Below are 24,182 nucleotides of genomic sequence, written 5' to 3' on the forward strand. Positions count from 1 at the left end.
CAGTTACAATTTAATTAGCATGAATCACATATATAATGAGGGAGTGATGGTCTGCTCTGCACCTTTTGGAAAACAGCTTTGCTAAGTCCTTCATGAAAATGTTTAAGTCACAAATTATAATATTTCAGACTCTGGCAACAGGGAGCCCCACACCCAGACACACCAGCCCAGATGTGCCCCCCTGGCCTGTGGTGCCTCTGGCAAGGGAGCAGCACGAGGCACTGCAGGACCCTGCAGACAATTCCTGAAGCACTTGTAGGATGATCCTGCTGTACAAGGGACGTTCCCATGGTGCCAGCTCAGGAACTGAAATGGGGAGTGGGGCCAGAGTGGGGCAGTGGCACGGGAGCAGCACTGGCAACACCAAGTGCTGCTGCTGGGCAGAGCTGCTGTGCCAGCACTGATCTGCCCCAGCTCTGCACACAGACAGTGCTGCTGGCCCCATACAGCTGACCTTTGCTCACTACACCTCCCTCTAATTCAGGGTAATCAATTAAAACAAACAATTAAAATGTGTTGGAAAAATAAAGCTGACTTTTTGAGGTTTCAATTGCAAAATCATCCTCTTATAAACCTTCTCTCCTTCCCTGTGCAGATTGACAGGGAGGGATACTAGGGATGCTAGGTCCAAGGGTTGGTCTGGCTCTCTGCTGCCTGAAGTGGTGCCTACTGGCACCTGTTTCTCTCTATCCAAGGCTTGTCCCTGCCAATGCTCCCGGAGCCCAGCCCAGCCCTGGAGGGTTCAGCTCTGCCCTGCACACCCCTCCCAGCACAGGGCACTGCCCAGGGGCATCTCCCTGCCAGCAGGGCCTGAAGAGCAGGTCAGACAAACTGAGATGCAGCAAGACAAGGTGCTGCTGGTCAGGCTATAGCAGCCTATTCGTAAAACTGATACTACTGCAACTAGAAGATGTGAAAGAAGGAAGAGATGGTTAGTTTGTTGCTATATAGAGGTCAGATGCAGTAGGTTTGCTACTAAAAAGCACACAGACAGACTTAGCTGAAAAAGTAGAAAGGGTGGTCATCTCACACTTGCAAGAGCCAATAGTAAGAGAGGTGTATGTACCTAAAACCAATGAAATTATGCCAAATATGCTTAAGTCATTGTATTTTGGATTATAAATATAGATGGTGCCTTTAATTAATCGAACTGTGCATTATCATTCACACTGATTGGTTGCGTATTTCCCTCGCTGAACTTCCTCTACACATATCTATTCCTTTTTCCAGAAGAAATCTTGCCGACTGGTGGCAATTGCTAAAGACAAGGCTTTCAAACCAGTCCCCAGTATGATTAGCCCTATGTCCCTGCTTAAATCCATGTATGCTTGTATTAGAAGGAGTGAACTATTCTAACTCCACTGGCCCCTCCCCCTCTTTTCTTAGTAGCTCTTTGGGCAAGTCCTGTATGCCATTCCAAGTCTTTGTTGTCAAATGTGTGGAGTGATGTTGCTGCTGTAGCAGCACCCTGAGTTCAGTGGGAACAACTCCAGAGCACTGGGTGCCACAGCAGTGGGCACGGTGAGAGACTCGCCTCCACTGCCATGGCCATCCAGCCATGGGGAGAGCAGCTGCTGGGGCTGCCCCCATTCTGCCAACAGCAGTCTGCCCCCAACATGTGGACTGTGCGGCCATGATTTTGGCACAATATGGAAAATGCATTGTTTGAAGGTATTTTTACGTTGTCTAACATCACCTAACTGGAGCAGTTTGGTAGGCAGGACACCCTGTGGGCAGAGCCACGGCAGGGATGGGTGGCTGTCACTTGCACTGGCAGTGTCATTTTTCCAGGCAGGCTCCTGATACAGCTGCAAGGAAAGGCACCAGCAGCTGAATCGGGCCCAGGGAGGAGCAGCAGCAGCAGCACATTGAGGAGACCCTCATCTGCAAAGAGCCCCTCACCCCCTTTGCTTCCCCATGGCATCACAAGGTGATTCCACTGCAGGTGCAGGGCTGCAGCAGACTGGAGACTCCTTCAGGCAGGGCTTGCTGCAATCTCGTTCCTGCAGCTGTGCTGGGAGGATGTTGGCTGCAGCAGGGGTGTCCATGCCCAGGAATGCTGCTTGGCTCAGGGAGGCAGAGTGTGCACAAAAGCTGCATTCAAAGCACTGATCGTGAGCCCCCTGAGCCACTGGCAAGTGCAGCAGCGCTTCTTCATTCCGTGCAAGTGAGAGCCCAGCCCTGGTACCTGTCCCTGGGAACAGGGAAACTGTTGGGGACGAGGAAATAGATGTGAAGGTTTAAGGCCTCTTCCTTTGTTTAGATAATGCCAAATGGCATAAATACCAAGGAGCTAACAGACATCCTGTTCCAAGTATGGCAGGAAAGGTTTAGAGATAAAGTTTATAGATAAGAAAGCCATAAAACATGGTAATAGCCAATTCCTATAGGTTGCATGAAAATATTAGGTAATTAGTATTTTGTAGTAGATTAGTTAATGGAAATTAGAATATTCAACATACAAAAATACTTATTGTATTGTAAATGGGAAATGGCTCTCTTATCCTCTCTCTTATTCTCTCTTTGCTCTATTCTCTCTACTCTCTTATTCTCTCTTACACTCACTCCGTCATATACCCATGCCCTTAAAATAAACTACAAACTTCATGACCAGAATATAGTGAGTTCCTGAGTCTGTCCTGATGACCATCTACCCGACTTTAATGCCCACAGATAACACTCTGAGGATGGTTCTGAATTTTCAGGGACAGTCAAAATGAGAATCATTTTCAGTCTGGTGTTGCAGTATTGGATTTGGGTATGTCTGCAGGAAAAAAAGCAGGAATAAACCCCTGCCACAATGAAGGAGAGCCTTTTCATGGCCAATTTCCACCCTACAGACACACTGATCATATTGGCTCACTAAATACTGGGGGCAACAAATGAAGAGTGCAAAGCTTCTTTGAGGAGGTAGGAGAGATGAGACTTGAAGAAATAATTTTGCTGATGCAGGAAAAGGGATCACACTCACTAGTCCCTTGGCTCATGCTCAGTTCTGCCAAATCAAGCATGATCAGTTTTAACCACTCTGTTGAAGAGTATTTCAGAAGAACGTGCCCCATGCTATTTCCATTAAGAAAATTTTGAATTGTCAGGAAGTGCCAAGATCAGAAATATTTTGAGGCAAATCCTGTTTATGTTGTGTTTCAGTGTCTCTGCAATAAAGAAAGCAGGGAATAAACCCCTGAAACAATGAAGCAGAGCAAAGGTGGAATGTTTGGATGGTCAGTTTTTTCCCTAATGATATCGGCCAACTGAATTCAGGGGTCATCTACTGGGGAGTGCAAAGCTTCTTTTACTTCCAACACCTGGTTGTGTCCCAGCACTTTATTTGTTGTGAAGAGAAATAAACAAAATCCCCAGCCAACAAGCTGCTACCCAGAATTGAGTGGGAATTATAGAAATGAAGGCCTTGAAAAGAAACTTTGGAAAGCATCAACCTTCTTGACAGTGTCAAACATTCAGGCCTGGCAGGGCCCAGGGCTGGCTGCCCTTGGGAAGGGAAGGGGATGGAGCTGGGGTGGGGGTTCTGTGGCCATGGAAACGAGAGAACCAGGAGCGAACGCGTCACAAAGGGGCAGCCCCGCGCTGGGGCTGGGAAGGTTGTGGGTGACACGGACACAGCGGCTGGAGACGCAGCAGGAGACACGTCTGGCTCTGCTGTCTGTGCCCACTGCTGGCCATGGGAGTCACCCCACCTTGTTCTAGGTTTGGGGACCAGCTCCTGTCACTGTCTATCCCAGACAGTTCCCAAATTCAACCAAGATACTTCTGTGAGACACAAGCATGGGTTCAAACATGGATTCTACTGGAAAAGGAAAGGCCACAGAAGGAAAAGGTGAAGATAGAAAGGAGCAGAAAGGCCTGACCAAAATGGCAAAAATTTCCACCAGCGTTCAGGAAAAATTGGTCCATGGGGTTCAGTGCTGACCCTGTGTCCGAGTAGGTGGCTGACAGCTACATCCTGCAAGGATGCCCATGGCATCACAACATTCTGTCATTAGTTTGCTCTGCTTTCTCCTTTTTTGACAGAAGCCAAATCACTCATACTGTCAGCCAGGACAGGGACTGTGGCCACAGATGACCCCAAATTGGACATGGTCAGGAGATGCAGGCCCTGTTTCTTTTTTAGCCATCTGTGTTGGGTCTCACTGCAGATAAATTTCCTGTTCTTCCTCTGCTTGGTGATTGGGTCCAACACTGAGGATGATATTATGGTGCTATAAAAACACCAGCAAGGCCTGCCTGCTTGCTGAGAGCTATTTGAGGTTTGCAGACATAGCAGTCACAGCTGTGTGGTCTTTACTGGGTATTCACAAAACGCCAACATCAAGAAGAAATCATTCCTCCCCTCTTATCATTGGAGCTTTCCACCTTTCCCTTCAGACATGATAACTCAATAGTGTTCAGAGGAATTAAACACAGGCTAGATCCATGAAAAAAAATAAAAACAAAGAATTTTTCTCAAGAATTCAAAAGTCCCTCTAGATCATCAACCATTGGACACGTATATGGTATGATAAAGGAGGAAGGTCATCTAACACACCTGTTCCCTTGTGAGCATGGCTCAGCCTCACAGAGATGTAAGGTGGGAGCTGGGACAATCTCTGGCAGGAGGAAGGGTCTTGTGCCAGCCTGGAGAGCCTGTGCACATTGCCAGGGAACAGTTCTGCCCTGCAAGTGCCAACTGCCATGAGCTGTGCTGTTCCCAGGGCCCCGTGGATCTGTAGGGCTGCTCAGCTGTGGGGCAGGGAGAGAGAGCAGCATGTGCAGCTGAGCCATTGCTGGAAAGCACAGGGCTCTGGGCTCCCTGCTGTCCCAGGGCAGCCCAGAGGCCAGGCTGTTGCCCTGGGAGCTCTGTGCAAGTGGGTCAGGGTGTGGCCCTGGCCTGCCCCAAGGGGCTGCTGGCAGGAACATGTTTCCCTGGGCAGCTATTTAGAGGTTTCCAGGAAATGTGTCCCATGGAATATGGAGCTTCAGATGCTTTAGGTTGGCATTGCAGCCTCTATTACCATTTGTGTCTCCACTTTGCAGGTCTATCTCCCAACAGTGCTGCCAAGAATCTTTCCAAATCACCTCCCTCTATGCTCCTTCCCTCCAAGCCATTGCCTCCCATCCAGAAGAGCTCTCCTTCCAGGCAGCCAAGCCCCATGTGCAGTGGAGAGGAAGAGAGAGGGAAAAATGGCATTGGCTACAAAGATATCAGTAGAAACAACCAGGAGCTGAGTTCTGAGGGAAAAGGGCGTGAGGTAAGGAGACCAAGCTAAGTCCTGTGTGATGGATTGTCACTTTATGCACTATAGTGATTCCTAGAGAGGCTGATCTGGAACAGAAACTTCACAGAGTTAAAAGAATAAACTATTTATTTATTTATTTATTTATTTATTTAGAGGCCTTAAAGGGATACACCCTGGACAGTAGAAGAGCCTGGCCAGGGCTACACCCAGGATGGATCCAAGATGGATCCTGCTCACAAGTTTTTACACTTTTATAAGTATTGGTCTATCAACATATTGTGGTTATTTATCCAGTTACAGCTTCAGGTCACAAAGTTCCATCATCTGGGTCCACTCCCTTCACTTTGCCATCAATTGTCCTGCATTCTCAAGCTGGAAAAGGAATTTTGGGTTTAACTCCACTGTGAAGAGAACCTACTGACACTTAATATGAAGTTCAGAGTCCCACACCAAGTCACCACAGAATCTCGGAAAATGTGAAAGCTAAAATTTAAAGCATTAATAAGAAGGAGTCTGAGAGCTTATCTTGTGGTGTGAGCCCAGGGAAGCAACTGAGCCAAGGAAGAGCTCAGCTGGACACTGCACTTCAGGCTGAGTTTGCAATGGGGGTGTAGTGCAGACTTCACACCCTCAACATGTACCAATTGCAGGAGAGGTCCTTCAATGGTTTCTGAGCTCTGTCATGGCTCCTGCTCTGCCTTATTGCTGAGAAAAACTCCAAGAAGAAGTCAGAGCAGCTCAAATTGTCCCATCTGGCCAAACAATCCTCCTACATTCAGTAACCTACATGTCTATGTCTTGGTGGTGTTTTAAGTCAACTCTGTGTGCTTGGGAAGGAAGAAGGTGTTTGCTGGAACAGGCAGTCCTGCAAAGTCAGTGGCAGGTCGTCTCAGCTTCTGAGTTGAACAGCCATGGCCTTCTGCACAGTTGTCTCTGATGCTGTTTCTAGACTTCATCAGCCTCTGGGCAGCTGTGTGCCCTGGCATGGCTTTGTCCAGAGGGAAGGGATGGGAGGTGGCCATGGGGAGAGCAGCCCAGAGCCCAGCCACACGATTGCCTTTGCAGCGGGGCCAGCACCTGCAGTTGTTTTGGGTTTGCCATGGGGTGCAGGAGGAGGCAGGTGAACAACAGCTTTGGTAAAGAGAATGTCCAATCAAAGGCTCGTGTACTTGATGTCAGCCTTGGTGAGAAAGGGCCCAATGTGTCCCTGACAGGATCTGATCCTTTCACCGGAGTTTGAACAAGTCCTTATTTGTCTCTTCAGCTGTGCCAGAAATAATGAGATACTAAGCAAGGGCGTGCATCTGCTCCCAGTGCCTCCACTCCCCTTTCTGGCCATGGCATGGGGGCCCTGGAGAAATCTGGGCTGGCAGAGACCTTCCAGAGAGCAGCAGGGCAGGGAGCTCTGCTGAACTTCCTGGATGCCAGTGAGCCTGAGATGATGGAGGTGTGGGAGCTGGGGAGCAGCAAGCATCCTGAGAGCTCAGCAGTTTCTGGGCTGAAAGGCTGCTGGGGAACTGAAAGAGGGAAGGACAGCAGCAGAAGGAATGAGGAGCTTGAGAAAAGCAGGTTTTGACATCCTGCAGAATGGTTTTGTGGAGATGTGGCTGGAGATTTGCAGTGGCTGTGAGGTGCCTAAGGGGCAGGGATGGAAGAGTGATCTAAACCCATTCCCATACCATCCAAAAGGCCAGTGGAGGCAGTGGCACCCCTGAACATACTGATGCCAAACATGTGGATTCCAGATGTGGAGGTTCTTTCTGACCCCCAGGTGCTCTACAGGCACCTAACTCCCGGAGCTCTATAGGCTTGGGCTCTGAGCTCTTAGGCTCTTCCTTGTTGGATAATCTTCTAAATAAGCAAAGCAGCTAATAGTTAAAAAGGTTATTTATTACAAAACACATCTTATTACAAAGCACATCAGTCTCAAAAGGCAATACCAAAAGCAATGACAAGCAATGGCCAAAGCAGTAGCAATAAGCAAATGGCTAGAAGCCAGAATGGCTAAAAGCAACACCTCTCCCAATACATACCTTTATATAGCATTTTTCCAACAAGCTAAGATGCAAACTCAGACTACCACTCTTTAACGTATTAGAATTCTAGTTTCTTAGCTCACCAGGTTATGTATAACACTACACATAGAATCTATCTAAGAAATGCAAGCAATATTCTTGCTATAACACTATTATGTCTAAGCCCTGTCTACAACTGTGGGCTTAGAGCCTCTACTGAAGATCAGTGTTTTTTGCCACCTTCAGCAGAACAGAAGCTACTGCTGTGGAATCCAGACCTTTTACTCACTAAAGACATCAGAACTCACTCTAAGACTTATTCAATTCCTGCACTCTAACTTCTCTCTGAAGAATTCAGAGAGACCCCTAACTCACTGACTCCAACACATGGCCTTCCAGCATTTGCCAATCAGACTCATCCTCCCAGGTAACAGGGGCCTTCCCTATTTTGCCTGACCTGTCAGTGAAAGCAGCAGAACCTTGCACTGGCACACGACTACTTTTGGGTCTCAAAGACAACTGTCTTTGCTACTTGCAGTAGCTTATGACTGGGCAGATGACAAGAAATCTGTCCTGTAAAAATCTTGCAGTGCACTTTGCAAGGAACACTATTAACAAAGCCTCTCTCAAAGAACTCCTGCTCCACAGGAAATACAATCCTTGTGGGGTCCACTGCTACCAAGTGCACACATTGTAGACAGCATTTGATTATCAGTCGGGCAAACAATTCCAACACCAACCTTGCTGTCTTTTGCAGCTGATGTGGCACAATAACCCACTCCAGAACGTGCAAGGGATCAGACCATGTGCCACTCCACTGGCCAGTGATACCTGTAGGATGTAAATCCAGATTGGTGATAAGCACAGTGATATCAATGGAAGGATCTACTTGATATACCTGATGAGTAGAAAGACCTTGCTGCAGCCTGCTGCAGTGTGTCGGGCTACAATGACAACCCTGTGGCAAAACTTTCGCTTGATATCTCTGCCCTGGCTCAGAATTGTTCACTGCAAGCACCATAAAAAATAATTTTGGCCTATCTTCAGGACACAAGGGTATTGTGAAAAAGCAATCCTTCAAGTCAATGACCAAAATGTCCCATCCAGCAGGGAGCATGGTGGGCAAAGGCATACCAGGCTGCAATCCCCCCATGCTCTCCATCACTGCATTTGAACCAATTGACAAAGGGCTGTCAATTTTTGGTATGGACCACTACTTCTGCCAAACAGAGGTATCAGTCAACCACCATAAAGGCATCATAGGATAATTCCTGCCCTTCACCTCAATAACCCCGATCAGAAATTTGCCTCAATTTGCACTCCCCAGGCTGCCAAACCTCCGAGTTGAACTTGAGGTGGGATGGTGCCTGATATCATAAGAGTGCACAACATCTCTGGGTGCTGATCAGAGATATTCATTGTGATGCATGAAAGGCAAGGAAAATACCTTTCAGCCAATTTAGTCAAAAGGATATGTTTATTTCAGTGCTGGGCGAACATGAGGGATGTCTCCAAAAGGTGTGTGCACCTTTGGTCCTTCATTTATTCGCAAAAATCATGCATATTCAAAGCCGCCTATACACATTTATTACCCGTCACCGCCCATTCCCCACTTAGTATTAAAATTAGCTGCATACTCATTACGGCTGTGTAGTATTCCCTTGGTTTTGGGGTGGTGGTCTTCAATTTGAGTTGAAGGGTTGTAAGAGATGAAGTAAGGATCGTCTACCTCGTTCTAAACTCTTTACCTCTGCCTCGTTACCATGACTACCTGACTTGTTAATCCCTGTATTCATTTATTGCCTTCAGTGTCAAAATTTATAATTGATGTGTTTCTTTTGGCTAACTCTAAGCATTTTCTAATGTATATCAGTTTCACTTATTTTTTCCATATATATATTTTGCTGGTTCTGCATATTATATAACCAGACTTTGTCAACTTCTAATCCCCCTGCTAGGATATATATGTTTAAGGGTTACATTCCTAACCTCTAGCTCCTAAGTTTTTCAAGATATCTACCCCATAACTCATTCCCTAAACATGCAATTCTCAAAACTATAAAATAACAGTATGAATATTATGGCTCATTCACCCCTTTTCTATAAAATTAGTAAGTCCTTTTACTAGTACCTAAGTCCTTTATCCTCATACTGAGGCACGGTGTGTCCTAAAGCCGCACTGAATGCTCTGGTCAATGAAATTAGAATTGCTACTCGTTGCAATATCCTCCAATTCCAAATGTACATTTTAATAGACATAATCATACTAACACCAACCAAAATTAATAGTACAATAATTGGATGAACCAATGTGTTGAGTATTCCATTTCCTTAAGGTGACCATCCAAAGAGTGCATCCCACCAACGGTAAGAGGTGTCTACTTCCAATCTTTTGAAAGCTCTTCTTATGGTTTCTGTGTCCTGGTGTAGTGTGATCAGAGTCTTTCTTCCTTTGTTCTTAATTTCTTTGAGAGTCTCCTTTAAGTCCTCATGCTTCAATAGTTGCTTGACTAAAGTCAAATTCATCCTGGTAGGTACAGGCGATATTTCCTGTACTGAAGTCAGAATTGCTTTCATATATTGGTACTATATCACAGGTGCTTGATAAGAAAAGTCACAACCTTCAATTCTAACAAAGCTGCAAATACACAGATTGGACTGGTCATCTACCTGAATTGTAGAGCATGGTGTCCTGAGACACACACAATCATGGCCTCTGTGAACAAGTAAGGTTGTCTGGTTGGCCAAGTGAACTTCAAAGTGGCAAATGCTTTTCTCTATATCCAGACAGGTATCTTGGTCATTATTTATGTTTCCTTCACATATAAACCCCAATTGTTTCCTCAATGTACAAGACTCTATATTAATAGTCTGCCATTTCCCTTTGGCCTTCTGTGCCTATTTCCTGTGCTCAGAAGGGAATAGGATGTTTCAATCCTAAGGTAATTATTGGATGAGTCAGATTCACTGATGCATTATGTATAGTTAGAACAAAGGCAGTTACCATACTTGTTACAGGATCATAAGTGAAATTAACTAGGACCCACCATGACTGGAGCTCTTTTTCTAAATCAGAAGCATTATCCCAAACTATTCTGCGAATCTCCACAGGGAATGTGCCTTTACCATCTTCCCTGATAATCAAGGCAGCTGTGGATCGCGTGCATAATTGTGCTCGTACACATCCAAGGGCTAAGGACATGTTTTCATTAGCCGCTCCCATTGCATTCACCATTATTCCGTGGTCTTGTTCTTCTACACTTTCCCACCTCAGTAATATTTTGGAAAATTTCCACTGTCTAGTACCTAAGGCTAGTAGAGAAGATTGTAGAGGTTGTTGCAATTTAACTGTGTCGCAACCAATTGCAGCCAATTTATTAATTAACACTTCTGAGTCCATAGTGTTCAAGATTCCCAATCCTGTCCCCACTATCCCAGGAAGATCTCTTTTCTGTCTGAGCATATCAGGAGCATGTTTCTGTAACCAAGTGGTCTAATCCATAAAGGAAGTGGTAAGGATTGGGGTACATTCTTATTGTATAGCAGAAGCATTTACTTGTATTTCCATTTCTACTCACTTCAGGGACCACTCTGGATTCAGTAATCATCTTTGGGTCCCTACTCTCTTAATAGCACAAGGTCCAATTTTGGTAATTATTGGCTGAATTGTTCTCCTTGAGGTAGTTTGGGCTTGAGTGACTGTGGTTTCTTCCGGTCTCTAGGCCAGTGGATTTTCTGCAGTCTCATCTATTTGGGGTTCAACACAATCCTGAGTAATATTGTAATCTGATCTACACCCCTTAACTGCACACCTTCAATTTTAAGTCTAAACTCAGGACAGGTAGACAAACAGGTCTCACAACATCCAGAATCAATTCTAAGTCGTTCATAGGATTCTGGTGATACTTATGAAATCCAGCCTGAACAAACGCTTATTCACAACCCCAAACCTTTCTCCCTTCCCCGACAGTCGCATTGGTAACCTTCATTATTTGGGATAACATCCTACGGGAGTAAGCGCCATAAGCTTTTCCACGGCAAAAAAATCTCCCAGTTGTACTATATATATGTGGTGTTGCATTGACTTTGGTCATAGTTATGGCCATAATCATGAGAAATACAGTTCTCCAGGCGAACATTTCTATCCAAAATCTATTCATCTTTCTCAAGTAAATTTCAAATTCAGTTCATTATCACCCAGTGTTGCTTTCCAAGGAGCTTCTGGAGCCTTCTTTACTTGCATAAGATGAATCCAAGCCTTCCATTCCTTAATCTTGATTGCAGTATTAATGGGGAGGAGCACCTGTAACACTCCTTCCCACTGAGGCTCCAGAGTCTTTTCTGTAAAAGACTTAACATACACATAACCTCCAGGTTGTGTGTCATGTACTGGGCCATCTAGTTCTCTGCTCCGAGCTCCAGCAACATGCTTCTCAATTTCTCTCAGTTGTTTTTTCAGGCCACCATGTACCTGTGTAGGGTTTCTTCCCCTACTAGGGCCAGTGTTCTCTGTTGTACCCCATATGGCATTCCATAGACAATCTCAAAAGGACTCATTTTCTCTTTTGCCCTCAGTTTAGTCCGAATCCACGACAATGCTAATGGAAGAGCCTGGGGCCAAGGTAATTGAGTTTCTTGCCCTAATCTTGCAATTTGCTGTTTCAAATTCAAATCAAATTATTCACTTTTTCTACCTGGCCACTTGACTGAGGGTGATAGGGGGTGTGAAGTTCCCAATATATACCAAACAGGTGGATAATTCGCTTTGGAATGAAATGAAATGTGGCCCTCTGTCTGAGGATAGTGTGGCTGGAACTGCAAAGCGTGGTATCATTTCTTGTAACTCTACTTTGGTGACTTCTCCTGCTTTGGCAGTTCTGGTAGGAAAGGCTTCTGGCCACCCTGAGAAGGTGTCTATTAACACCAATAAGTATCAGAACACCCCTGTCCTTGGCAGTGAGCTTCCCCATCCCTGTCCTTTGGGATTTTCAAATTCAGACCACATCAAACCTTGAAACACTTGCTCTGGGGCTGTTTCTTACAGATTGGGCTGCTGACTTGCTGAGGTCTCTTCCAACTCAGCTCTCTGATGATCCTGGGACAATGCTGATCCCTGTTTTAGATAAAAGCACATATTTTTGGGACAGGAGACCTCCAGGACTGTACAAGACCTGCAGTTTGTGGGGTGATTAGCTGCGTCACTTGAGTACTTTTAAGAAATGTCAAAGTTTTCCTAGTGCAAGAGAGCAGGAATGACCTGTGATTTTACAGTGCCAGAAGAAGAAATATTGATCTTTCCCTCTGTTTGTGTCACCAATATTCAGGTTTTTCATGTCCTTCGTCATTCATGAATTTCCACCTCTCCTATTTAAATGGCCATGTCTATGAACATCTCTTAACTAGACCAGCTGGACCTATGGCCTTCCCATTGTTCCCAGATTTCCTCCTCTACCTCCATTCTGGGCATTCCAGTGCCTCTCAATTGAGTATCTTCCCACTTTGAGCTTCAGGGAGTTTCTCCGTCTTTCAGAACTTTAAATAACTCATTAGTCAACATCTTAATTGCACTTATGTCTTTTACAATTACCTTTGTCTATATCTAAAAATATTGCTGTATGGATATGCCTTGTGGATAAGTGGGCACATCAGATGCTGCTGGGTCATCTCATATGGCGGAGAGTAGAGTTTTGATGCTTTTAAAATTATATGATATTTAAAATTTTTTATGTTGGCCATGAAGAGAAACTTTTCTGTGCTTCTGAGTCTCACCAGTTCCTGACCCCCAAAGAACCAAACTAAAACAATGCTGAGGTCCCTTCATGAGACTCAGCTCCCTGATGATACCAGGATGGTGCTACTCCCAATTTTGGAATGGGCTGAAGCAGATGTTTATAGGACAGGAGCCCTGGGACTGTAGAGGAAATGACACTTGCAAAGTGCATGAGCATACTCATTAGCTGGGTTACTTGAGTACTTTAAGAAATGTCAAAGGTTTCCCACCAGGAGAGAACAGAAACTTCTTGGAAGTGTACTGAGGCAGGAGAAGAAACATTGCCCTTCACTTCTACCATGTGTTACCATTATACTCTTCCCCTCTGTGTTACCATTATACTGTCTATTGTTTCATGTCCCTCTTCATTTGGGTGTTTCCACATCTCCTGTTTAAATGGCCACGTCTAAGGACATCTCTTCACTAGACAAGCAGGCTCTATGGCCTTCCCATTCTTCCCAGATATCCTCTTCCAGTTCTTTTCTAATCATTCCACATCAGTCAACATCTTAATTGTGTTCATATCTATCACAGAATCACCCCTTCTAATGTCTTTGTTTAAAACTATTCCTGTAATGAAATCCCTTGTGCATGGTTATGCTCACGTTTCTGGCAGTAGATCTGTTTCTGGCAACCTGCACCCCAAATTGCTTTTCTACTAAGTTCTTAAGAATAGAAAACTAGGTATATTATAAAAGAAATTATTTACTGAATGGCCTTAATCTTAACAGACAAGAGACCTTAAATGGACTTCTTACTGCACAGGATAAATAAAAGAAGTACAGATACATAAAAACACAGTGCACAATGAAGTTACCTCTATCACAGCCAGTAAAGAAATAGCAGAGATCAGGAGTCAATGTCACTTGCCACAAAAATTATGAGGGAGTACACATGGAGACCTTTCACTCAACTTCCAGAAAAGTAACCACAAAAATGCATCCAGACTTGGGGGATAAGCCCTACCTGTTTGCAGAGACTATGCAGAAGACTTTTGCTTTGTGAGAGTTTTGTGCAACATTTACAGTTAGTAAAATGAATGTGTGTCAATCAGGAATTCAAGGCTTATCTCCCTTCAGTCTGCTCTCGAGGCAAGATGTTCATGGTCAGCTAGGAATTCCACCTCCCTGGCACCAGAGAGAACTCAGGAGAGGACAGATGTCCAGCCAGGGTTATCTCAACAATTCCTGAGAGGGGGAAGATGCCCTGAGTTATGGCCCAGCTGATGGACAGAAGAGATGAGCTCTGCTGGGCCGCAGGGGAAGTCCTGCTGCAGGAACCTCATGGAACCAAGGGTGTGTTGTGGCATTGTGATGCCTCATGGAACCAAGGAGACCATGGTGACACCAATGAACCTCATGGAACCAAGGGTGTTTTGTGACAGTTTGGAACTACAGAGACCATTGTTGAGTACAGAACCTCATGAACCAAAAGTCCATTGTGACAGATCAAGGTCTCACAGAACCACAAAGAGCACTGTGACACCGTGGGGCCCCATGGTCCCAAATCTCCGCTGTGACAGTTCAGAACCTCATGGAACCAAGGGGCCTTTGTGACACTGCAAGGCCTCAGGGAACCAAGGAGTGCAAAGGTCTCAAACATTCCTTGCAGGGTTCTGCCTTCGGGAAGTGGAGCCTCCTTGGTGGCACCTTGGGCTGGCACATACCTGAGGAGTGTGTCTGTTTACAGTGGCAAATTTTGGAGTTTTAGATAGCTTAAAAAAAAAAAAAAGAAAAAAAGAAAATCCCACTTTACCTGGGTGCCACCAGTTCTCAGAGACTCAGTGCAGAAAGGAAAAAGTAAATAACTTTAAAAGACTGAAGCACCTAGAGGCATTGAGGCATTGGCCATTGAGCCCCACTGAGTGCTGTTACTGACAAAAGCTCTCAAGTGACTAATTAAAGCAGATAACTGGAGGCCATGATTGCACAAAGCTCTCAGAGACTCCAAGGCAAAAGCAAAACCCAAAGTCCTTGGAAAAACCTGCAGTTCCTGGGAGCATGAAGGAGCCCCCAGGGCCATTCCTGACCAAGGCTCCCCAGGGACTGGTCCCAGCAGATTCCTGAGGCCACTGGGATGTGGGGGGATGCTGAGGGCAGCACAAGGGGTGACAGTGCCCAGCCTTGCTGGGGCTGTGCCAGGAGGCCCCAGTGGCTCAGAACAAGGTGTCTCCTCAGTGCCCTTGGTGGCACAGACCCTGCTGTGCCCCAGGGCACCAAGACATGGCTTCTCTTTGTCCCTATCTGTCATCTCTGCCTCCAGTTCTCTGCTCTGACTGTGGCTTGGGGACACTTTCTCACCTGTGTTCCTCGATGGGAACCATTAAAACTTCCAAGAAACTTTGGAGTTTGATTCTCACTTGGAGTTCTTGAGAGGTTTCCTAACAAACCATGGTTATGCCTTGATTCCCCTCTGGTCTGGTGCCATTCATTAGGAATGTTTCTTATAATAGTTATGGAAAAATATTTCAAAGTGCATCTTAAAAATATCCATTCCTATTTTAAAGGGTTTATTTTATTGCTGTTCTCTGTAAAGCAGAGGTGATTGCAGCATTCTGTGATTGATATTGATCCAGAGTCTCTCCTCAGGAGATCTGGCCTGCTCAGAGAAGCTGTGCCTTGAGGTCTGACCCAGTGTGGGGAACCTTGCTCACATTCCCCAACCCCATCCTGTCTCTACTCACTCACCTGGGACCTGCTTTGATTGGACAGTTGTCTGCTCTCAGGGAAAGAGGAATTTTTCCTTTTAGTTATTTTTTAATCAATCCAAAACTCCCAATTTTCCCTATGGAAAACAGACACACTCCTCAGGTGTGTGCCAGCTCAAGTTGCCACCAAGGAAGTTCAGGCCAGGGATCGGGGCCTCAGGGGTGGTGCCTGAGCCGGCGCCATCTTTCCTTTCTGCCTTTAAGTCCTGTCATGCCCTGCGGCCCGATAGAGCCCCATTGGAGCCAGGACTACAATACCCGTCATGCCCTGCGCTCCACTGAACCCTGGTATTCCCCCCCCATATGTCCAATAGATTTCCTCCAGAACCTCCAGGACCCCTAAGTGTCCCCTCAGCACCCATGTGGGAACCTCCCAAAAATGTCCCCGAATCCCCTGAACACTCCCAACCCCAGAGATGTCCGTTACAGCCACTTCTGGGAATTCATCTCCTGCCATCCCCCGCGAGCTCAGAGCACCTCATAACCCAGTCAGTCGCCTAAAATTCCTGCTGTGCCCTGCGCCCTGAAGAGCCTGGTTAGAGCTCCAGAAGATCCCTCCAACCTCTCCCGAACCGTACACCTTTACCCCCTGGAAACCTCAAGTCGCCGTTCAGAGGCAAAAGTGTCCCTGCAGTGCCCTCCCGGGCTCCAAACTCTCTGCAAGATCTACTTCCGAGACTACAGCTCCCATCATGCTCCATGGTTCCGGTAACACGCCATTCCAGCTGAGACTCCATCCCCCATCATGCCCTGTGCCTCACAGAGAGTCATTGCAGCAGTGCCTAGAGCTCCCATGATGCTCTGCAGCCCCTTAAACTGTATTATACCCGCGCCTACAACTCCCATCATCCCCTGCGCCCCAGAGAGCCCCCTCAGAGCCCCCCCAGTTCCCGCCCGGACCCCGAAGGGTCCCAGATTCTCCTCTGTGACCTCCAAGTGCCCTCCTGGACCCCCAGGTGCTGCTCTGAGGTCTTCTGATTTTTTTAAGGGAAACAGTCTTTAAAAACAAACTATTGCAGGAAGGATGGAAATACTCCAATAAAGAAATCTTGAGGGAGCAGAAACAGCCTGTCCCATGTGCCAAAAGTCAGGTAGCAATGAAAACAACTGGTCTGGCTAGGCATGGAGCTTTTTCCAGGGTCTCAGGGACAAAAGAGGCTGCATCACCTTTGGACAGAAGGGCAAGCAACTCAGGAAGTGTTTATTGACGTGGTTAGGTCATCCAGAAAAATAAGAGGTGAAACCTCAATTAGGTATACCCTGGCCATGACTGTGAAGGATAGAAAAACTTATTTTATAAACACATTAGCAGGAAAAGCAGGGACAAGGAGAACCTCCATTCCTTATTGGGGAAAGATATGGTTGCCCAAGATGAAGAAAAGTCTGAGGAACTTAACCCCTTCTTTGCCTCAGTTTTCAAGTATAAGACATTTTGTCCTCAGGACGAGTGTTCTCCTGACCTGGTAGATGGGGAAGGGGAGCAGAACAAACTCCCTGAAATCCAGGAGGAAGCATCTGGGGACCTGCTGAGCCACTCAGATGCTCACAGGTGTCTCTGGGACCAGATGGAATCCATATTAGGGGGATGAGGGAGCTGGTGGATGAGATTCCCAAGCTGTTCTCCATCATTTATCATCAGTCCTGGCTCACCAGGGAGGTCCCAGAGGGCTGGAGGTGCCAATTTGAGCCCATCCCCAAGAAGCGCTGGAAGGAGGATCTGGGGAACTCCAGACCTGTCAGCCTGACCTTGGTGCCCAGCAAGGTGGTGGAACAGATCACCTTGAGAGCTATCACACCATGGCACCTACAGGTTGGCAGAGGGATCAGAGCCAGACAGTGTGGATTTCAGTATCTGCATGGATGATCTGGATGGGGGAATTGAGTGCACAATCAGCAAATTTGCAGATGACTGCAAGCTTGGTGAGAGTGTTGATCTGCTGGAGGATAGGAGGATTCTGCACAGGGACCTGGACAGGCTGATCCAGGGCCCAAATACAACAAGGTGAGGTTTAACAAGACCAAGTCCCAGGTCCTGCACTTTGGCCACAACCACCCCTGCAGTGCTACAAGCTGGGGACAGAGTGGCTGGACAGCAGCCAGGCACAAAGGGTCCTAAAGGCACTGATGGACAGCAGGCTGGACATGAGCCAGCATTGTGCCCAGGTGGCCAAGAAGGCCAATGGCTCCTGGCCTGGATCAGGAATGGTGTGGCCAGCAGGAGTAGGCAGTGATTCTTCCCCTGTGCTCAGCACTGGTTGGGCAGCACTTCGAGTGCTGTGTCCAGTTCTGTGCCCCTAATTTGGGAAGGACAAGGAGCGGCTGGAGTGTGCCCAGAGAAGGGCAACAAGGCTGGTGAGGGGTCAGGAACACAAGCCCTGTAAGGAGGTGCTGAGGATCTGGGATTGTTCATTCTGTAGAAAAGTAGACTCAGGGGTTACCTTATTACTCTCTAGAACTTCCTGAACCGTGGTTTTAGTCAGGTGGGGATTTGTCTCTTTGACCAGGCAGCAACTGGTAAAATGAGAAGACACTGTCTTAAGCTTCGCCAAGGGAAATATAAGTTGGATATTAGAAAAAATGCTATTTACAGGAAATGCGGTAAAATTCTGGAGTGATCTCTCCAGGGATTGGTGGAGACACCATCCCCATATGTTTAAAAGAAAGACTAGGTATGGCAATTTGCGCCATATGGAGGTGTTAGGCAGGGGTTGGACTTGAAGTTCTCTTCCAACCTCGTGATTCTGTGAATTCACAGAGTCTTTCAGCTGAAGTCTCTGTCCCTGTCCTTTCCCTGTGTGTCTGTTGCAGATGGAAGCTGCTGGTGCCATTCTCACCTTTAACCCCTGATTTGAATGGGGACAGATGCTCTTGGGTGTGTTAAGCAGATGTTGCTCAATGTTTATGTGGAATTTTTGTATCCTCATAGCACCAAGGAGACCGTTGTGGCACTGTGGAAACTCTTGAAACCAAAAAGCCACTGAGACATTGGGGCAGGATGGTACCAAGGAGAACATTGAGATACTGCAGATCCAAGGACACTGTGGTGGCTCCATGGAAACTCATGGAATCGTGGGCACTGTGACACAGCAGGGCCTCGTGGAACCAAGGAGTGAATTGTGACTGTACCAAACCTCATGGAACCAAGGAGCCATTGTGGAACTTCAGAGCCTTGTGGACCAAGGGAACCTCAGTGACACTGTGAGGGTCCATGGAACCAAGTGGCCATGGTGACACTGGATCCTCATTGACCAATGGTGCATTGTGACACTGCAGGGCAGTATGGAATCATGGAGACAACTGTGACATTACATGGTGTCATGGCAGCAAGTGATCATTGTGACACTGTGGGGCCTCATGGGAACAGGGGGCATTTGTGGTACCATGGAAATTGTGACTGTTGTGGCACCATGGAACCAAGGAGACCATTGTGACACTACAGGACCCCATGGTACTGAGGAGTCATATAACAGTGTGGGACACATGGAACCAAGGGGGCATTGTGACACCGTGTGGACTCAAGGAATTGTAGAGAGCTTTGTGACACTGCAGGGCTTCTTGGAATGAAGGGACAGTTGTGGTACTGTGGGGCCCCATGGATCCAAGGAGAGCATTGTGACACTGAACCTAATGGAATTATTGCAGATGATACAACTTACATAGTTTTTTAAATGTAACTTAGGGGTTTGTTTGCCTTTGCCCAGGATGTGGGCAGTTGAAGCTTCTCTTCAAAAGACTCCGTTCACCAAGGTTGGGTGAGGCCTGATGAGTTCAACATCTACAGACTGGGAGTAACCCAAAGATACACAGGAGGTAAACGAGCATTGACAAACATCATCTACAGTGTGGTTGGAGACACCTGGTCTGGGAAAAGATTGGTAAGACAATCAAAGAATGAGGGCCTAATTCACATCAAAGACAAAGGGATCAATAACCAACAGGAGATCAAATACTAAGAATTTAGATCACTTAATGGGATTCTTCAATGTAACATGAATTTCTTTGGGGTTTGTCTGTATAAATATGTGAAAAGCCTAGTAAAAAACCATGTGTGATGGAATGATTTTCACTGCACAAAACAGGCACGTGTGGGCGGAATGATTTGTATTTCACATGCTGGCCACAGTAACATCCTGGCCAGAATAAAGTAATGCCTAAATTCTCCAGCACTGAGTAGATGTTGGGGAGTTTCTGTTTTTCATACAGTTTCAGTGTGAGTCCCACTGAGGTTCATCACCAACAGAAGTTCTTCCTGAACTCCTTGGAGGAGATAATTGGTGGCCCTGGTTGCACAAAGCTCTCAGAGACTGCAAGGCAAAAGCAAAACCCAAAGTCCTTGGAAAAACCTGCAGTCCCTGGGAGCATGAAGGAGCCCCCAGGGCCATTCCTGACCAAGGCTCCCCAGGGACTGGTCCCAGCAGATCCCTGAGGCCACTGGGATGTGGGGGGGATGCTGAGAGCAGCACAAGGGTTGACAGTGCCTAGCCTTGCTGGGGCTGTGCCAGGAGGCCCAGTGGCTCAGGACAAGGTGTCTCCTCAGAGCCTTTGGTGGCACAGACCCTGCTGTGCCCCAGGGAACCAAGACTTGGCTTCTCCTGGGCACTGCCAGCCCTGCCCGAATCCTTGGCCATGTCCAGCACAGCTTGTCCTGTGCTGTCCCACAACTGCTGCTGTTTCCCTGCAGGCTGCACACTCCCATCTCACTGCCCCTGGCTTTGCCTTGCCACTGCCAGCACTGCCCTGACCTCTGCCACCCTCCCCCTCTGTACCTTGGGACACACAAACACATGCACTGAGCTCATCTTCCTCCTCCTGGGTGCTTCTCCTGCCACAGCCCTGCCCTGGGAGGGTTCATTCCTCACAGGAGCTCCATTGTTTGTGCTGGTGCATTTTATAGCTCTACTCTGCCTGTCTGTCAATTCTGTCTTCAAAGAACTCTCCAAGGAAAAGATTCATTGAATTGTGGAATAACAAAGGTAGGAAGAGCCCCCTGAGCCCCCTTGGCCTGTGTGTGGCTGGGATGGAGTTCCCTTTGCCCAGAGTAGCCCCTGTCCTGCTGTGCTTGGCTCCTGTGGCTGGAGTGGGTTTGGTCCCAGCCCAAGGCTTTGGATTTTCCTGAGCAGGGCTGGCCCCACATGAGGCATCTCAGAAACCCCTAAATCAATGGCCTGGGGCAGGGGCAAGTGTTCCTGGGGACACAAGGATGGGACAGCTGGGATGGACTGACCCAAGGGATCCTCCAATCCATGGGATGTTCTGATCAGCAGGGAAATGAGGGGGATAAGAGGGCCTCTGGATTTTCTGTAATAAATACATTTGTCTTCCAGAGCAACCACTACACATGCTGAATTCTTCTCTCTCCATTGTCTTCATTGCTTCTGCATTTGGCCTCTGCTTTTTAGTCCCCTTAAAATTAATCTATTTTTATGGTGACCCACAACTTATTTTCTCCTGTTTTCTGTGTAAGGAGGGACAGTGACAGAGACACTCTGTCACTGGATGCCCAGAGGGGTTTAACCACAGCCACCTTGCCCAACTCTGCTCTTATGGGCACCCCCAGAAAATGCCAGGGCTCTGTCAGGTGCCCATCCCTGAGCTCTTGCCCCGCTCACAGCCCCAGGGGTGTCCAGGGACATGAGTCCTTCCCTGGCACACACATACAGTTCATAGCAGAAGGGACAGGGGCTTCCAGGGATCTGCTGCCACTGCCAGAGCCTGGCAGGGACCTCAGCCCTGCAGGTGTCACCCTGCCCTGCCCCTGCCTGAGGTCTCTTATGGCCAGAGGAAAAGACACCGGGAACTCTGGGCACAGGAGCTCATCCTAACCCTGCATCCAGGGGTTCCCAGGAGACATTAATCTCCAGAAACTCCAGCACCAGCTGAAGGTGTTTGTGCTCACTGGGTTTATGTCCCCTCACACACACACGGGATGTTCAGGGCTGTGGAATGTCCCTACACTGCAAACACAGACTCCTGACCTGGTCATTTTATGTCCCTCCAGGCAGGGAAGAACAACCTCTGTGCCCTGGGGTGAGAGGCACTGCTGGAAGAAGTGCTGGCCTTGCAAGGACACTGCTGGGACAGCCCCACCCTGAACACTGCCACACTTTGGCTGCCACTGCTGTTCTCCTCTCCAGGGCGCTGTGTTGGGAACATCCTTGAGAGCAAACTGGGAAGGAGATTGAAGTTTTCAGGCCCTGCACTAGGGAGATGCCCTTGCATGATGAAAATGCTGTTGCAGAGTCCATGGCCTGTCCCTGCACAGTCACACAGCAGGACTGGGACAGAAGTGAGAGAGCCCTGAGCCTTTAAACCAACACAGGGGCTCTGAAGGTGAGTGTGGAAGTCAAGGAAGGGGAGGTTATGGAGCAGAAGCCCTGGGGCTGCCTAGCAGTGAGCATCCCTTTTCACCCTAGATATTCCCAGAGGAACAGACCCTGCAGTTCCAGAGCAGCCAGAGAGGAAAGATGTCAGGCAAACCCGGCAATACTGAGTTCTTTATTTTGTGTAAGCACATATGTAGTACAACCCCTGGGTTATATAGCCTGTGGTTCACACTAGGAATGTGAATAGTGAAGTAAAAAAGGTACAGATAAAAATTTCACAGTTAACAAATTCTCAAAAATATAATACCTGTGACAGCAAAAAACCCCACAAGACAAAGAGTGGGCATTAATGAGTAACACCGGAAGAGTTATACAGGAGAATGGGGGTTTATTCCTTCTGAAAAGTGTTCATGATACTTTTCCTCAGGACATCCTTGAACTCCTGGTTCCTCAGGCTGTAGATGAGGGGGTTCAGGGCTGGAGGCACCAGCGAATACAGAACTGACAGGGCCAGATCCAGGGATGGGGAGGAGACAGAGGGGGGCTTCAGGTAGGTGAATATGCTGGTGCTGAGGAACAGAGAGACCACAGCCAGGTGAGGGAGGCAGGTGGAAAAGGCTTTGTGCCGTCCCTGCTCAGAGGGGATTCTCAGCACAGCCCTGAAGATCTGCACATAGGAGAAAACAATGAACACAAAACAGCCAAATCCTAAACAGGCACTAACAGCAAGAAGCCCAAGTTCCCTGAAGTTTGAGTGGGAGCAGGAGAGTTTGAGGATGTGTGGGATTTCACAGAAGAACTGGCCCAGGGCATTGCCATGGCACAGGGGCAGGGAAAATGTATTGACTGTGTGCAGCAGAGCATTGAGAAAGCCACTGGCCCAGGCAGCTGCTGCCATGTGGGCACAAGCTCTGCTGCCCAGGAGGGTCCCGTAGTGCAGGGGTTTGCAGATGGACACGTAGCGGTCGTAGCACATGATGGTCAGGAGGAATAACTCGTCTGAGATGAAGAACAGAAAGAAAAACATTTGTGCAGCACATCCTGAGTAGGAGATGGTCCAGACATCCCAGAGTAAATTGTGCATGGCTTTGGGCACAGTGGTGCAGATGGTGCCCAGGTCAGTGAGGGCCAGGTTGAGCAGGAAGAAGAACATGGGGGTGTGCAGGTGGTGGCCGCAGGCTACGGCGCTGATGATGAGGCCGTTGGCCAGGAGGGCAACCAGGGAGATGCCCAGGAAGAGGCAGAAGAGCAGGAGCTGCAGCTCCCGTGTGTCTGCCAATGGCAGCAGGAGGAAATGCCTGATGTAGCTGCTGTTAGACATTTGCTGTGTCTTGGCTTGGGGATCTGTAAGAAAAGTAATAATGGGATAGTTTGGTTTGGAGAGGATTTTAAATATCCCAGCCCAGCCTGGGGGCTCTTTCTCCCCATTGCCTGCAAAGGGCTCTGCTGCCTGGAGCTGTCCCTGCCAGCAGCTGCTTCCCTGTGCCCACTGCTGGACCCTTCCACTGCTGCCAGAGCCCAGCACAGCCCTGGGGGCTCAGCTCTGCTCTGCAGACCCCTCCCAGCACAGGGCACTGTCCACGGCCAGCTCTGTCCTTGCAGGCTCTGTTGGCAACATCACAGCAGCCCTGAGGTGACTGGAAAAGACACACTGGTGCTGTGTATAAGGGACCCTGTGATGATGTCTGTCACTGTCTACTTTATTGAGATTAAAGAGAATTTTATTTTTTTTTTTTTTTCTCATTCTGAACCAAGAGATGAATATCAGTGTCCAATTTCCCATCATGGCAACTGAGAGCAGTAGATTAAACAACAGGATTTTACCTTTCATGCAGCCCCTGATTTGCTGCGCTCCCTGTATAATCTACTTAAAAATGTCCTGCAGTAAATATCATGCTGGGAGGAGTCTTGAACAATGCAGCATCCTCACCACACAAGGAGAACACTTCCAAGCCATACAAGCTCTTTCCTTCCGCCCAGACCTTGTTCCCCACTGCTGTCAGCAGCTCCCAGGGCTAGCTGAGAGCTGTCCCTGGCAGGCAGCAGAGTCCCTGCCCCAGCACAGTGCCCTGTGCTGCAGGACCCTGCTCTGCAGGACAGTCCTGGGCACGCCTGGCTGCTCTAGACAAG

At 47.7% G+C, this 24,182-nt stretch overlaps 1 protein-coding gene across 1 annotated transcript; it reads right to left on the reverse strand.

Moving 5' to 3' along the window:
* Positions 1–22,208: 22,208 nt before the first annotated feature.
* LOC306815578 (olfactory receptor 14C36-like) lies at positions 22,209–23,373 on the reverse strand (the record flags this gene model as incomplete). Its single annotated transcript, XM_079332151.1, has 1 exon — positions 22,209–23,373. One exon carries the CDS (start codon positions 23,371–23,373, stop codon positions 22,441–22,443), a length of 933 nt encoding a protein of 310 aa, XP_079188277.1. The 3' UTR covers positions 22,209–22,440.
* Positions 23,374–24,182: the final 809 nt, after the last annotated feature.

This window comes from Erithacus rubecula, assembly GCF_903797595.1.
Source record: "Erithacus rubecula genome assembly, contig: scaffold_162_arrow_ctg1, whole genome shotgun sequence".
Lineage (NCBI taxonomy): Eukaryota > Metazoa > Chordata > Aves > Passeriformes > Muscicapidae > Erithacus > Erithacus rubecula.